We start from the raw sequence: 15,698 nt of genomic DNA on the forward strand, positions 1-15,698 counted from the left end.
TTTTGTCATGGAATTAAAGCAAGAGTTTATACAAGCGAAATTAAAAGACTCTGAGACAAATTTTAGAAATTAAACAGGGCTTTAACACATGAAAAGACTAAAATGCCCCTAAGGGCTAAACTGACTCAAAATGACTTCAAATGCAATTTTAAAAATGGATTTTGACATAGAATTGAAATGAAGACTTATTCAAACTATTTGAAAGGACTCAAACAAATTTTTAAAAGACTGAAGAAGTTTTGACATAGGAAATGACTAAAATGCCCTTCTATGTGAATTTTGCAAATAATATTGAAATAAAATGCAGAGAAAGATGTAATTGATCAGAGACAGTTCAAATGACTTGAAATGCAAGTAAAGAAGAATTGAACAAGTATTTTTAGGTCTAAAATTAGGGTATAACAGTGCATATTCATTTAATTATTTTAAGTCAATATAAAAATTATATTGATGAAACTTCTTCTTCTTCATTGTCATCTTGTTCTTTTTTTTTTGACCGAAATTGTCATCTTGTTCTTGTATCTTGTCAAATGAGTATTCAATTATTGCTCCGTCTTCACCTCTCATCAGCAATTCCAACGAGCCTTCCACTTTTTCTTCCTTTTGAACATTCATGGAGTCTTTTATTTTTCTTCTCTCAAATTTGTTCATTTACTTTGCACTTGAAATTTTTAACAATTGCTACTCATCTTTTTTTATAGAATTTTAATTCTTCTTGGAACCATTGTTTGTAACAAAATTTTGTTTAAATTTGAAGATAACAAGAAACAAATTTTGTTTAAAAAAAACAAACTTTAGTTTTTCAAATAGATAACATTAATTAGTTTTATTCAAAAAGATAAGAGTAAGTGACAAATGGTATAATTGACAAATCGTACCCTTAAAAGACCAAAAAGACAGTTAAATAGGAACGAAAAATTCACCCTAAAAAGACATTTAAAAAGGAACGGAGGGAGTAGTTTTTAACCCTATTATAAAATCGGAAACAACCCAAAATAAAATTAAAATATCAAAAATAATACTAAAGACAGTAAAGTATGATTATTTAAAAGTTAATTTTATACTATAAATTATAAAATTAATAGCAAAAAATTTAAATTTAACTATCATTAACATTTAAATTATAAAGAAATGAATTTATTTTTCTTAAATGGTCGTTCAAAATAGTATATATCATAAAAATATTTATTTATGTTAAAATAGATTAAAGTGTAGTGCATATTTAATTTTTAATGGAGGGGGTTGTAATTCAAGCATCTTATATGAGATGAGAGTATAAATTTTACTTTTCAAGGGATGAGAGTGTATATTTTAACATAAAAGGGGAGAGAATTGTAATTCAAGAATCTTTGAGGGGAGGGGACTCATTATATTATGAATTAAAAATGTCTTTTTATGTTATTTTACATTTAACAGCTAGTTGAACCACTAATTTTACCAAACACTTCAATTTTAGCTTATCAGCTATCAGTCATCAGATATAAGTTATCAGCTAGCTTATAAGCTATCCGCTATTTGTAGGCACACTCGTTCCCTTGTGTAAACCTTCCCACAAGGCCACAAACCCCGTCATCAGAGATACTTACCCTGAATGAGATTTAATCATAAATAATTTTCACTCTTCTCACTATTTTCATCATCATCGTTAATATCAAGGTTTTTCCTCTTCTCTCTCTCTTTTTCAATTTCAATTTCAATTCAATTCAATTTTAATTTATTTCTTTATTTTCAATACTTCAGCATTGCAATTTTCATAGCATAATCAACAATGGAAGAAGAAAACAATTCCGAATCAAAACCAGATCTAACAGAAGAAACCTCATTGGAAACAATTGTTCGGAGTTTCCAAGATTCAATGTCAGTAACAAAACAACACAAATTCTGGGAAACACAACCTGTTGGTCAATACAAAGATGTTGGTGACACAACCCTACCGGAAGGACCAATTGAACCACCAAAACCCTTATCAGAAGTCAAACAAGAACCTTATAATCTTCCAGATAAATATGAATGGACAACCTGTGATATGGGTTGTCAAGAAACATGTGATGAGGTTTATCTTTTGTTGAAGAATAATTATGTTGAGGATGATGAGAATATGTTTAGGTTTAATTATTCTAAGGAGTTTTTAACATGGGCTTTGTGTGTTCCTGGGTATTTTAAGACTTGGCATATTGGTGTTCGGGCGAAAGATTCGAAGAAATTGGTTGCTTTTATTACTGGGATACCGGCGAGGATTAGGGTTAATGATAAGGTTGTTAGAATGGCTGAGATTAATTTTTTATGTGTGCATAAGAGACTTAGGTCGAAGAGGCTTGCGCCGGTTATGATTAAGGAGGTTACTAGGAGGGTTCATTTGGAGGATATTTGGCAAGCGGCATATACCGCTGGGGTTGTGCTACCGACTCCGGTTGCTACTTGTCAGTATTGGCATAGGTCGTTGAATCCGAAGAAGCTTATTGATGTTGGGTTTTCGAGGCTTGGTGCGAGGATGACGATGAGTAGGACTATTAAGCTTTATAAGTTGCCTGATTCGACGGTTACGGAAGGGTTTAGGAAAATGGAGCTGAGGGATGTTCCTGCGGTCACGAGGTTGCTTAGGGGTTATTTGGGACAGTTTGTTGTTGCGCCTGATTTCGATGAAGATGATGTTGAGCATTGGCTGCTTCCACATGAGGATGTTGTGGATAGTTACTTGGTTGAGAGTCCTGAAAACCATGAGATTACTGATTTTTGTAGCTTTTATACATTGCCTAGTTCTATTCTTGGAAATCAGAGATACTCAAGTTTGAAAATTGCTTATTCTTATTATAATGTGGTTACTAAAACTCCGTTGGCTCAGTTGATGAACGATGCACTGATTGTGGCGAAGCAGAAGGATTTCGATGTTTTCAATGCGTTGGATGTAATGCATAATGAGGGTTTTCTTAAAGAGCTCAAGTTTGGACCTGGAGATGGACAGCTTCACTACTACTTGTACAATTATAGGGTTCGTAATGCCTTGAAACCATCTGAACTTGGCCTTGTGCTCTTGTAGTCTCTGATATGGTTTTTCAGTTTTGGTTTTGTTATGCAATTTGGAAAAACGATTCATTGGTTTTGTTTTATTAGTTCGTTGTTTCAACTAAACACCATTTATTGTTCCTTTAGAATATTGACAATTCAACATATTATTGCAGGGTATGTGAGATACCTTATCTTTTTGGTGACTTTCTTATGCTAGTATATGCTTACCTTTGCAAAACTATGAAGTTGTTTGTTATACTCTGCTGCTTAAGTTTCCTTTTTGCTCTATTTTTTTCCTCGTATTTCTTTATGCATTTTTATTTTTTTAAGTTGGAAGAACTTGCTTATTTCTGTTAAGTTTCTGTTTATTTAGCAGCATAAGTTTTGTTGCTCATGAATGTTGGTGGCTGCTGTTTGCTTATTTAATTACATAATTGATCCAATTTGAGGTTTAGGAGGTGTTGATGAATTAAAAAGAATTTTATTGGTTAATTTACTGTTTTCACATTGGATTTATCAGCATCTACTTTTGAGTTTTAGAAGACTTCATCATTAGGAAAGGGATAAGTTAGCTCTCTATGCAAGGGATAGCTTTTTATGTAGGTTACCAACCTGCCAAGGATTGTTTTGGTAGGGGGGAAGGCCAGTTTGAACTTTTCAACAAAATCTCCCTAAAAAGCATCCTTCCAATGGCTAGGTTAAAAGGAACTCAGGGCTGGCCCAACCTTTAGGCAAGTAAATCAAGGATTTTTGGGCCACTAACATTTTAGCTTAATATAGATGTGTAGTATTGGGTAGCTTAAGTTGAAGGTCCTTGATTCTAATCAAAAGGTTCTGAGTTCGAATCTTAGAGGTACCTCACAGGTCAGCACCAGGTCTTGTGGTACCTGGTTAACTTAAGCAATCTTTTATAATAACTTTGCCTTGTAACCAATTGGTATGAGAAACGTTCTGTGATGAACAAGATGTTGAATAGTAATAATAGGCAAGTCTCTTAAAAATGTTTTTGAATTATTCTATAGAGTGCAGATTGTTACCGAGTGTATCAGTATGTACTAATTGGTTATGAAGGATTGATGAAATTGGCTGGAAGGGTAATTAACCTTTGAATTTGTTAAGAGGAGGTAAAAATTGTAAATCCATCGAACGAGCATAAAGCGTAACACAGGATAAAATACTGTAACCAAATCAGATGTGGTATTGATATCTATAGTTGTAAGCTGTGTGATTAGGGACTTGCTGCAATAGGACTGGAGAGCTTAAGCTCTTCATGATGTAGGAGTATAGTTCTATGGTGATGTAGCAATAGTATCTCTGAAGGCTTAATCAGTCTCATGCGAATCGGAAATGATTCGATATTGAAACAATGTTGCAGATGCTACTGAGGATTGGTTATATGACAGTATGGTAGAGTCAATTCTAACATATAAGAAACATAAAAAGATGTAAATAGGCAAAATAGATGCACTAAAATGCTCTGTTGTCAATCGTGCCGCTAAAGCGGGCGATCGCGAAATAGAATATAGTAATTGAAAAGTACACTGGATGCAAATTTTATGCTGCAATCCTAAGTGGCTCTGTTGTTGTAACGGTATATTTCTGTTATATGGCCCATCTTGTGCCATAGTTATAGAAAAGGAACATATTGCTGAGTAAAATTTGTATAATCCATATTAACAAATTAAGCACAGGAACTTAATCACAGGTTTGAATAAACAAAATAAACTTTTGAGCCTACTCAAATAAGGCATAGAGTCTGTGATAGTGGAAATTTCGAGTGGGTGCATTCTTTGACATACTACGCACTATGCCACATTTGTATATAAATAGTATTTATTTTTGACATGCTATACACTATGCCCCATTTGCATCTAAACGTGTCTCAATAAGATAGTGTAATTAATTTTGCAACTAATTATCATTTACAATGAGGTTGACATTAGGATTCATCAGCCTCCTAACTTGCAAATATCAAATGTTTTATAAACCAGACCACACATCGTATCGGAAGGCCTCGAGTTGTGTCATGATTCAACTGCTTTAAACTGCTTTTTTGAAGAGATGCTTTAAACTGCTTAAAATAAGATAAATATGCGATCAAATAACTCAAATAACCGAATCATTGAGGATTCTAATTTATTGTTTAACTGATTGAATCGTCCGACTCGGCTTTTAAAACATTGCTAATATCACAAAATGACCAAGAACATTGTATTTAACAAGAGTGTTTGTTTTAACAATTTTAACAAGGAGTTGATCCATTTGATATATATTAATATCTTAGCAATAAAAAATCGATTATGCCAATAAGCTAGCACAGCTGGTAACTATTACCCTTCTATATTTTGACATTTATCCCACTCCACCAAGCAGGAACAATTATTTAGCAGTTGCGGGCGGCACACTTGTGTTTTGGAAGTCAGAATGCATATACCAGCAACAAAACAATTTTAAATTCTCAATGCATGCACAAACTTCACATTGCTCCAATTATTTAGCTTGAGAGTTGTAGTGCTTATCTTCATAATCTTTTTTACTGAGAGTGGTTTAGATTTTGTCTTCATTAACAAACTCAAATAGAAGATTTACATTTGCTTATACTTTAATAAGTAGGGTGACACCACTCTCAAATCATATTAAACTTACACTTAGTCGTGTTAATTTTTTAACTATTTAACTTTCTTTAATATGTTATGTGATAGTAACAAAAAAAAGTCTTGTAAAAAGAGACCACTAAACTTTTTAAAAGAATTAATACGAAATGAAATTGAAGGTATATCTTTTAATAAAATTCTTCATTTAAAACTCACTTTAGTTGGTTTGATGGTATTGAGACCTTGGAGTGTGCTCATCGTCAGGGTTTCATGTTCAATTTTTCTCGATGACAATTTTTTATTTTTTTGTGGTGGTCGGGGTTTGAACCCCGGCCCCTGCATATAATAATGCATACCCCTCCCTGCCGACATTAATTTACCTAGAATTTGGTTGCTTTTGTGATATAGATTAATGTATATTTTGATGACATGAAAATGAGTTGATAGTCCACTTAGATAGTATCACATTATCAACTTATAAATGCTTTCTTCAAAACAAAAACAAGAAAACCTTAAATGCTACCTTATCATATCACTAGATACGTGACAAAATTCAACCCCAAATGCGTAAGTGGGGGAAAAAAGTAATAAAATTTAAAAATCCTTAATGAGGTAAAACAAAGGATTATACATTCAATAAAAAATATCTAAATGTTTCATTTGGTGGCTATAAATACAGCTATTGTTAGATGTTTGCCAAATACATCTCACTAAGTAACAAACAAAGCAAAAATGAATAAATCATGTAGAGCTACTGCATGTTTTTGGCTTATGAGTTTCTTCATTTTGAGTGTGGCTGAACCTATGAGACCTCAATTGACCCCATATTTTTACAGGACAACGTGCCCTGATCTTTTTACAATAGTTAGAAGAGAGGTTCTTAATGCAATAAATGAAGAGATTCGAATGGCTGCTTCTTTGCTTCGTCTTCACTTCCATGATTGCTTTGTAAATGTAAGTAAGTTAGAGCTAATAGTAGATTATTTTTACTTCTCATATAACAATATATACTTACCTACTTCAATAAAACTATACAATAATATTAAAACTATATTTTTTTTAATACATACATATTCAAATCTTATATAGCCGTAGGGTGATGTTAATGTTATTACGAGTAAATAGATTTTAGTTATTGAAATTGTAAAAGTTGATAAATTTGAGAAATAGAAAGAAAAAAATTTGACTTAGTAAAAAAAAAAAGAATTTATTTTTTTACAAAATATCAACCAATTTTCTCAAATTTTGCACCACAAATTTTAAGAGACTATGTTTGGTTTGAAGCCAATTTATTGTGTATAGGTGAGATAAGTCTTGCATCGTCCATAAACCGATTTTCACTATTAGATCGATAAATATCACCATTGAATCAAATGAGATATGATGTGACTTCTATTGGTGAAAAACACGCTTATGTATGGTACAAGAGTATTTTATTCACGCACATTAGACAAAACATGTTTTGATGCCACAAAAGACTATTTAAATAAATATGTATGTCGTTTATTTGATCTGAAAGAATTTTTTCTATGGAGGAACTAAATTGATTGATATTTTTCTGTTTTAGATACTAAGCTACTATTTCCTAAATTTGAGGGACTAAAATTACCAACCCTTCATTTGTAAGGACTAAAATGTCTCCTTATACACTTTTTTTTTTACAAAATTTATTTATACTTTATTATGATAATATTAATTTTTAAAATATTTATGTAAATATCTAATTAGATGTCTCTGTAGAACATTTTTATTGAAACATAGCCTTTTTTTTATTTTTTTTATAAGCATTGGAATATAGTATTAAATTTCTAATAGCTTCTTTATTTTACCTTTTTATTTATCCAACATTTTTGGCTCTCAGGGTTGTGATGGTTCAATTCTGCTTGATGGAGACGAAGATATTGAGAAATTTGCAACTCCAAACAGAAATTCAGCTAGAGGATTTGAAGTCATAGATAGAATCAAAAGTTCAGTGGAGAGTTCATGCAGTGGAGTTGTGTCTTGTGCTGATATATTAGCCATAGTTGCTAGAGATTCTGTTCACCTAGTATGTTCAAGTTCAATTATTAAATATTCATAACTCATGCAAAAATTAAAACAAGGCTAAACTGCACTTTTTGCTCTCTAAGTTTCAAAATATTGCAATTTTGGCCCTCTATTAAAAAAAATGGCAAGAGTGACCCAATGTTTAGGGAAATATGCTCTTTTGACCCCTAACATAAGGGAAATATGATCTTTTGACCCTTATCTTCTCAAAAAGTTGCGATTATGACCCCTTTTTTGGAACACGTGGCGTTTTTTCAACAATTTTGGGACGAAAGGGACCAAAATTGCGATTTTTTTAATAAGGGGCCAAAATCGCAACATTTTAAAACTTAAGGGGCGAAAAGTGCAGTTTAGCCTTAAAACAAATCTCTCTTTTAATTACAAAATTATTTTTTTAATCTGTGTTTATCTTAATTAATTGTGATCACATTTTGTAGAGTGGGGGTCCTTTTTGGTACGTTCAGCTAGGACGCAGAGATGGATTGGTCTCAAACAAAACACAGGCAAATAATGCAATTCCTTCTCCATTTGACTCACTAAGTACTATCATTTCCAAGTTTGATAACGTTGGTCTTAGTGTTAAAGACGTTGTTACTTTATCAGGTATAGTCCTATAGTCAAATAAATTATTTGAAATCTCATTTGTCAAAAAAGTCACATATTTGGTCTTTTGTTATTTAAAGAAAAAGTCATACTAACTCGTGTCCTCGAAGCACTAGTTAAGAAAAGTTAAAAGTAAAAATTTCTCATTAATCCGAACCTAAAAAAATAAAAAAAAATTCTCATTAAAAACAACAAATTCTTGACATTCAAAAAGTTAAATACACAATTTTAACTCATTTTTCAATATGATATTTCTATATTGATTTCCTTAACTAGTGTTCAGTGTACACCGGTTAACAATTCTCTTAAAGAAATTCAGAGTTATATATATATATATATATATATATATATATATATATATATATATATATATATATATATATATATATATATATATATATATATATGGAAGATTTATGTTTTGAACATGAAATGGTAATGTATTTGAGCTGAGGGGTGAATGAGTCAGATTAGTTAAAAGGACGGGTTTAAACTCTAATGCAGAAGAAATATTAACATAACAATAACTTTATTGACATTTGTTGATAAAAAATTAGTAGATTTTTTTCTCTGTAAGTGGGGTGAAAGGGATCAAAGCCCCATCCTCCAATCAAACTCTTACAAATCCATAGCTCACCACCAAGCTCCCACTTGAAAGATATTTTTGGGAGAGTTTATTTGGTACAACAGTAAAGTTGTTGTTGTGTGATTAAAAGATCGGATTTAAGTCCCGAAAACAACCTTTTGTGTAAAAATTTTGGTAAGGTTGCATACAATACATCAAAAATGGTGAAATCTCTTCCCAAACCCTACGTATGCGGGAGCTTTAATATATCGGGTTGCCTTTTTTATATTTGGACATAAACACTTGCATGCGTGTTTAAAAGTGTTTATAAAAATCATTTGAGTTACTACATGTCTATAAATTGTTCTTATTTTCATAAACTTTCCCAAATAGCTTATAGAAACTAAGAATATTCCCTAACAAAAAAAAAGAAACTAAGAATATGACATATTTTAGTTTGAGTTGTAAGATATCTATGAAGTATTTGTAACTTATTTTCATAAATATTTTGGAATAACTTATAGAAATAGATCTTATGCTAAGTTTTTTGTCATTCTCTTCAATTGTAGCCTAAGCACTTAATTAACTATGCAGCCAAACGTTTCTTTTGTCAATGTATCATTCTTACTCATATTACATTAAGACAAAGGAAGTTCTTGCTTACTTTTCCTCTAAATTGAATTTCTTACCAATTTCTATTTATGCATGCTAATTTTCTTTAGGTGCCCACACTATTGGACGAGCTAGGTGCACATTTTTTAGCAACAGATTATTCAACTTCTCCGGAACACAAGAACCAGACAATACTTTAGAATATGAAATGCTAACTCAATTGCAAAACTTGTGTCCACAAGATGGAGATGGTAACACAACTACTGTTCTAGACCCATACTCAATTGATCAATTTGATAACAATTACTTCAAGAATTTACTTAATGGAAAGGGTCTACTTAGCTCTGACCAAATTCTCTTTTCAAGTGATGAAGAATTCACTTCAACCACTAAACAATTGGTCCAATATTATAGTGAGAATGAAAGATTTTTTTTTATGGAATTTGCCTATGCTATGATTAAGATGGGGAATATAAATCCACTTATTGGTTCTGAGGGAGAGATTAGGAAGAGCTGTAGAGTGATTAATTCTTAATTATGATTCTATTCTACTAGACTGAAGTTGTGTTGTAAAATGAAAGTTTGTGGGTGTGCCCATGTGTATTTCACGGCCAAAATGTCACATTGTTGGTCACTACTCCTTGCTTTGGGGTATTTGAAATGAATAAAATCTAAATAAAAGTCTTATTTATTTCCATTTTTCATGGGATTCTTGCCAAAGATCTCACTACTACTCCTTGTTTTGGTGTATTTTATATGAATAAAGTTTAAATAAAACTCTTATCTAATTCCATTTTTTTTATTTTGGTTTTTGCCAAAGATTATAATCAAAATCTGTCAAATTATAATGATATATTCGTCTATGAATTTCAAAACCTGTCAATTTAAACATTATCCTCTAACCAATGTTCAAATCCTAATCTAGAGACGTGTTCACACTTACTATTCTAAAATATCTCGAATATCATCACCTCTAATAGAGAGAAGCTACGAGGAAATGTCTCTTCGTCATCTAGTCACAAAGCCACAGTTGTTAACTTACATTGGGTTATACATGGGTTGGTTTGGATAGGGTTTGGCCTAACCTAAGACCTGATCCATGACTTGAATCTCATGTTGGTTTTGCTAGGTAATCCGGTGAATTGTCCTTTGGGTCGAATCAACCCAATAATTTTTGGGGTTAGGTACGGGTTACCCACTTGTTGTTTTTATTTAAAAAAAAAAAACTGTTTTCAAAAGGCCAATTTATTCTTTTTGTTTGGTTTGTGTATTGTGATTGGCTGCATTTTGTTAAAATAAGCGTTATAGCAAGATGTTGGACAAGATGTCTTGACATGTCGGTACGACATAGTAGCGTGTCTTGTTTTGCATTCTTGAAGATTTATTTTTAGCGTGAGATCTCTGAAGATTATATGAAGATATGATTCATGAGGTATATTCTCCAAGATGCGTGTATGTTTTAGGCAGTCGCATATCCTGGAGGGAGCCAACATTTTTGGCAATTAAGGTGAAACTCCATCTAGTCCGGAGACCAGAAACACTGAGTTTCCGAAGAGATCCAGAGCTTCTAGCAATCAACATCTGAACCATCCGTTCATTTTTCCGATGCTCGTAAATGCTGCTCCAGTCAGTGATTTCTATCTCTTGCCAACAGTAAGGTCCATTTACAACACTGGCCCAAGATTTGCATACCATTGGGATCACAGTCAATCTTTCACGGAGTGAAAGTTTCGTGAAAATCAGCGAAAAAGAATCAGGGATCATCTCATCCCAGCCACGAATATCAGATGCTACTTCCATTTTCCCAGAGAAAGAGAGAGAAAGAATAAATAACTACCGAAAAAAAATCAAAAAGAACAAAATGCTAATTAAAGTTCAACATGAACAAATTTTTCCATGATTAAATTCAAATTTTTAAGAGATTTTCAAGAATCATTATGTCTTGAGAAACTTCCATGAATTGAGAATAATGAAAAACAAAGAAGGAATAGAGAAAGTGCAAAGACTTTTGACGAAAACAATAGAATTCTGTGCAATCCACATTGTTCTATGGGTAACTAGAATTTTGTAAGAAAGGAACCTAAAAATAACACGTATTAATTTATAATTTTTTTTTGAGATCATATAACGTTTTTATAAAAATTTATAAAATTTTAATTTAATGGTTGCAACATGTGTCAAAATATTTGTAACATCTTGTCATTATTTGTAACAAAGTTTTAAAAAAACATAAAGTATGTATGTTTGAATAAATTTGATAAATTCTCACTTAATGTTTATAACTTCCTAAATATTTGAAACTTGTGCGATCTTTGTGGGAAAGTTAGTAAATTTTTTGAAATCTTGAAAATATTTTATGAAAGTTTATAACTTCTCACTCAATGTTTATAATTTATCAATATAAGCTTCAAATATTCAAAGAGTTATACCTATTCCATAATAATTGTTTTGAAAAACTGTTTTTTATCCATAATAATGCATTAATAACTTCTATTTAGATAGAAGTATATATGTTCCTATGAATTAATAACTAATAATTGTTTTGAAAAACTGTTTTTTATCCATAAGAATGCATTAATAACTAATAAAGTGTTTCTACCTCTCTACAAAGTGATGAAATTTTCGGAGCGGAAGTGCTTAGGAAATTAAATAAAATACTTAGTGTGCTATTCAAAAAGCGGAAAAATCAAGGAGAACTAGTGTTTGAAGCATTCAATCAAACACTTGGTGTTTTTGTTTAAAATCGGTAAAGCAAAGATTAAGGTTGAAGCTTAAATAGTGTTGGGGCTTTTAACTAACTTATGAAACACAACTTAGCAGCAAACAAATCAAAGCTATGTCCTTTCTTTTAATTAAATAAAAGTTAGAAGAAGTGAAGAACAGACCCATTGGAGGAGCAGACTCCTTTAATATAACCAGCTTGGTCGAACTCAGTCATCCCTAACCACATTAGAATTTCCACCTCATTAGAATGAAAATTAAAATGGTTGGCAGCATCCTCCAGTAATTCATAAGTCAGACGGCTCTTATTGAGAAGATGATTGAGTTGCAAAGTTAAACGTCGCACCATAGTTGAAAATATCCTTAGTAAGTAAGATAAGTCATATCTAGAAATAAAATAAAATAAAAATGTATGACAAGCATCCTTATACACTGATGTATAGACATGGCAACGGGGCGGGGGCGGGTTTTGACACACCCGTCCCCGGCCCCGTTTCACACTACCCAGCCCCGCCCCCGCCCCCAGACCCGGCGGGGATAGAATCTTTACCCCCAGACCTGCCCCCAACGGGGACGGGTGTCCCAGACCCGCCCCCACCCCCACCCGTGAAAAGTGTAAAAAAAATAATTTTTTTTTTGCAGTAAGCCTATTTTTAAATTTTAGTGGCAAACCAAACCTGTTTCAGTGGCAAACCAAACCTATTTCAGTGGCTAAAAAGCCTATAAAATCATTACAAAACCAAGACGGGAGATTGCAACCGAACTAACATCACTTATCGGCGGTTCACCTATGTTGAAAAATAAAAGTTAGAATATAAACATTTAACTTCACAAATTTAATACAAACTTTAAAGAGAATATACCTTCATCATCATCAGACTCCAATTCAGTGAGTAAAATAGCATTTTCATTTCCCACATTTGAATTAAAATTACCTATCAATAAAACAAAATTAAACAATGGCAATCTTTAAAATAAACAAAATTAGTAACTAATTCAAATACATTCATATTCATATGAATAAATTAAAAATTTACCCGTGTTCTCAGCATTCCATAACCAACTTCTAGCACACATCAAAGCCTCTAAAGTGGTTGAATGAAGTCGGCTTCGATGAGGACTTACAGTATAACCACTAGTGCTGAACGCGGATTCAGAAGCTACAGTCGAAACTGGAATCGCCAACACATCCCTTGCAATTGCTTGAAGTGTCGGATACTTGACACCATTCAACTTCCACCACAATAAAATATCAAAATCTTGACTTCTCGGTAAAACTTCCTCATCTAAATAAACATCTAACTCTGTTCTAAGGACTTCACTTGTATGCGGTGCAGGAACATAAATAAACCTGACATAGTAAGATTCACTAGATTAAAGTTACACATCACTAATGAAACTTAAATTTTCAAGAATATACATACATGACATAATAGTAAAGAAAATCAATTTATCTTACAAAACACAGTTGCAGCAAAAAGGGATAGGAAGATAATCATTAATATTGATACAAATCAATCTATAATATTGATACATATCAACCAAGCAACATAACAGTGAAATATCATAGTCATTCAAATTGTACCTAAAATGGTAAGGAACTTTGCACTAACAAAAACATTGCAGAAATAGCGCAGAAGTGATGGCCACATAAGTAAATTATTTTTAGAAGAAATTATGAAACCAATAATTCATAAAATATATTAGACTCACATAAAATTATGAAACCAAACTTCTACTAGTATTATGAGATATATTTTCTTGAAATATCAGAAGCTATAGTAGCCTAAAAACAGAAACCAAACTTATCTACAAAACAGAAGCCTAAAGTGAATTTGGGGGATGTTATTGTTAGCAAAGAAACAAAGTATTGCTGAAAGAAAAAGACAGAACTATATATACTAATGACATAAAATCTAGTCTCTTTGATAAAATAAATAAATTAAGATTCACTATGTGACAGTGTTCACTGATTATGTGATTAAGAAAATGCTTTAATTAGAAACAAAAATGTGAAGACTTGACATGACTGTGGTTACAGAGATATTGAACATGGATCAAAGAAATTCAGAATATAATGTCACTAGATGGAATTCCAATTTATGTTCATGTATGGAACAGTTCTTTACATGAACAGAGATGCGTGACAGTGATATTGAACATGTAAGTAAGCAATTTCTGTTCTGAATTTCAGAAGATAATGGATATTGAACATGTACCCAGCTTAATTAAATTCAGAAGATAATGTCACAATTTCTGTTCTGAATTTACAATCTATGCGTGACAGTGACAATCTAAAATGCGTTGCAGAGATATTGAACATGGACCAAAGAACTTAACAGTAAAAAGATTGAACAAAATTAATGAGAAATTAACAAACCAAGACAAGTTCATCTCACAAGATTGAACAAAATCAGCATATCAAAATTGGAGAAGGAAGTGGAAGCAAATCATATTGGATAAATTAACTTACCTGCGAGGAGATAGGGTTTCCTTCTGTCGACATCAGCGCCGGACGTGGAAACAGAATTGTGAGAAGGTGCCAGAAGTGACAACGGAGCCGGAAGTGGAAGCGACGGTGCGGGAAAACAGTGAACGGAGGAAAAGAAAATTGATTGAAGAGGAAATGGAAGAGTACAGCCGGCGGAAAATGGAAAACAGTGAAATTGATTGAGTCGTGGCTGAAATGAAAAGGAAATTAGGTTTCAGCATTATACTCTCTTTATATACCCCCTTCTAATTTAAGGAAAGTAAGGGTAATAAGGTAAATCCTCATGTACGGGTGCTGGGCGGGGGCGGGGCAGGTGTGAGTATCCCCCGTCCCCGCCCCCGCATTAAACCTGCGGGTTTTCCCCGGACCCGCACCCAGACCCAGTTAATTCGGCTTTTCCCCCGTTAAAATCGGGGCGAGGGCGGGGGGGACCCGGCGGGTGCGGGTTGTTTTGCCATGTCTACTGATGTAAGTTGCAAGTTGTCACCTGGTTCCTCCATTTCTTCGAAACATCTTAGATTTCCAACACCTGAAAATATCCTTAGCAAGTAAGACAAGCCCTATATAGAAATAAAAATTATTGTATGACAAGCATCCTTGTACACTGATGTAAGCTGCGAGTTGTTACCTGATGATCCTGTTGATCTTGATAATCTTGTTCTCTTGAACTTACCTAGACTTCTTGCCCCGCTTTCGTTACGGACCATGCTATTTTCACCTTCTTTTTCTTCATAGCACTTATCGCCGTTTAGACCCATTTGAAATGAAATCTTCCTTTTTCGAGCTAGAGAGGAAAAATTGAAAAAAAATGAAAGAAAAATTAAACCATAACCATAGCAAATATTCTCAAATCTCTCCACTACTGCTATACAATCAATCATCCCTAATCTTATCTTATTTCCAATTAAAGTAAGTTTATAATCCTTCACTTAATAAAATCATTACAAGCTGTCATAAGTTTATGGAAAAATTAAATAAACACTTGCAAAATAAATTGTTTTCATACACATGTGATGGAATGAGTAAGAGTAGGAGATCGACTAACTTATGCCTATTCCTA

General features: G+C 32.6%; 2 protein-coding genes, 1 long non-coding RNA gene and 1 pseudogene across 3 annotated transcripts; 2 read left to right on the plus strand and 2 right to left on the minus strand.

The window, feature by feature from the left end:
- The first annotated feature begins 1,515 nt into the window (after positions 1 to 1,515).
- NMT1 (myristoyl-CoA:protein N-myristoyltransferase) lies at positions 1,516 to 3,264 on the plus strand. Its single transcript, XM_085744183.1, has 2 exons — positions 1,516 to 1,656; positions 1,741 to 3,264. The coding sequence occupies exon 2, from the start codon at positions 1,769 to 1,771 to the stop codon at positions 3,035 to 3,037; it is 1,269 nt and encodes a 422-aa protein (XP_085600309.1). The 5' UTR covers positions 1,516 to 1,656; positions 1,741 to 1,768; the 3' UTR covers positions 3,038 to 3,264.
- Positions 3,265 to 6,298: 3,034 nt separating this feature from the next.
- On the plus strand, positions 6,299 to 10,130 carry LOC146945905 (peroxidase N-like). The gene is made up of 4 exons (XM_085744184.1): positions 6,299 to 6,554; positions 7,462 to 7,647; positions 8,084 to 8,249; positions 9,537 to 10,130. The coding sequence occupies exons 1-4, from the start codon at positions 6,333 to 6,335 to the stop codon at positions 9,959 to 9,961; spliced, it is 999 nt and encodes a 332-aa protein (XP_085600310.1). The 5' UTR covers positions 6,299 to 6,332; the 3' UTR covers positions 9,962 to 10,130.
- Positions 10,131 to 10,851: 721 nt separating this feature from the next.
- On the minus strand, positions 10,852 to 11,226 carry LOC146945906 (F-box protein FBW2 pseudogene; annotated as a pseudogene).
- Positions 11,227 to 12,827: 1,601 nt separating this feature from the next.
- Positions 12,828 to 14,823, minus strand: LOC146945907 (uncharacterized). Its single transcript, XR_015028206.1, has 4 exons — positions 14,621 to 14,823; positions 13,185 to 13,498; positions 13,011 to 13,082; positions 12,828 to 12,935 (listed from the first exon to the last, which is right to left on the minus strand). It is a non-coding gene; the product is annotated as an uncharacterized LOC146945907 (long non-coding RNA).
- Between the last annotated feature and the right edge of the window lie 875 nt (positions 14,824 to 15,698).

The sequence above is a fragment of the Medicago sativa genome, chromosome 2, assembly GCF_051527215.1.
Source record: "Medicago sativa cultivar Bolivia chromosome 2, Bolivia_mono, whole genome shotgun sequence".
Lineage (NCBI taxonomy): Eukaryota > Viridiplantae > Streptophyta > Magnoliopsida > Fabales > Fabaceae > Medicago > Medicago sativa.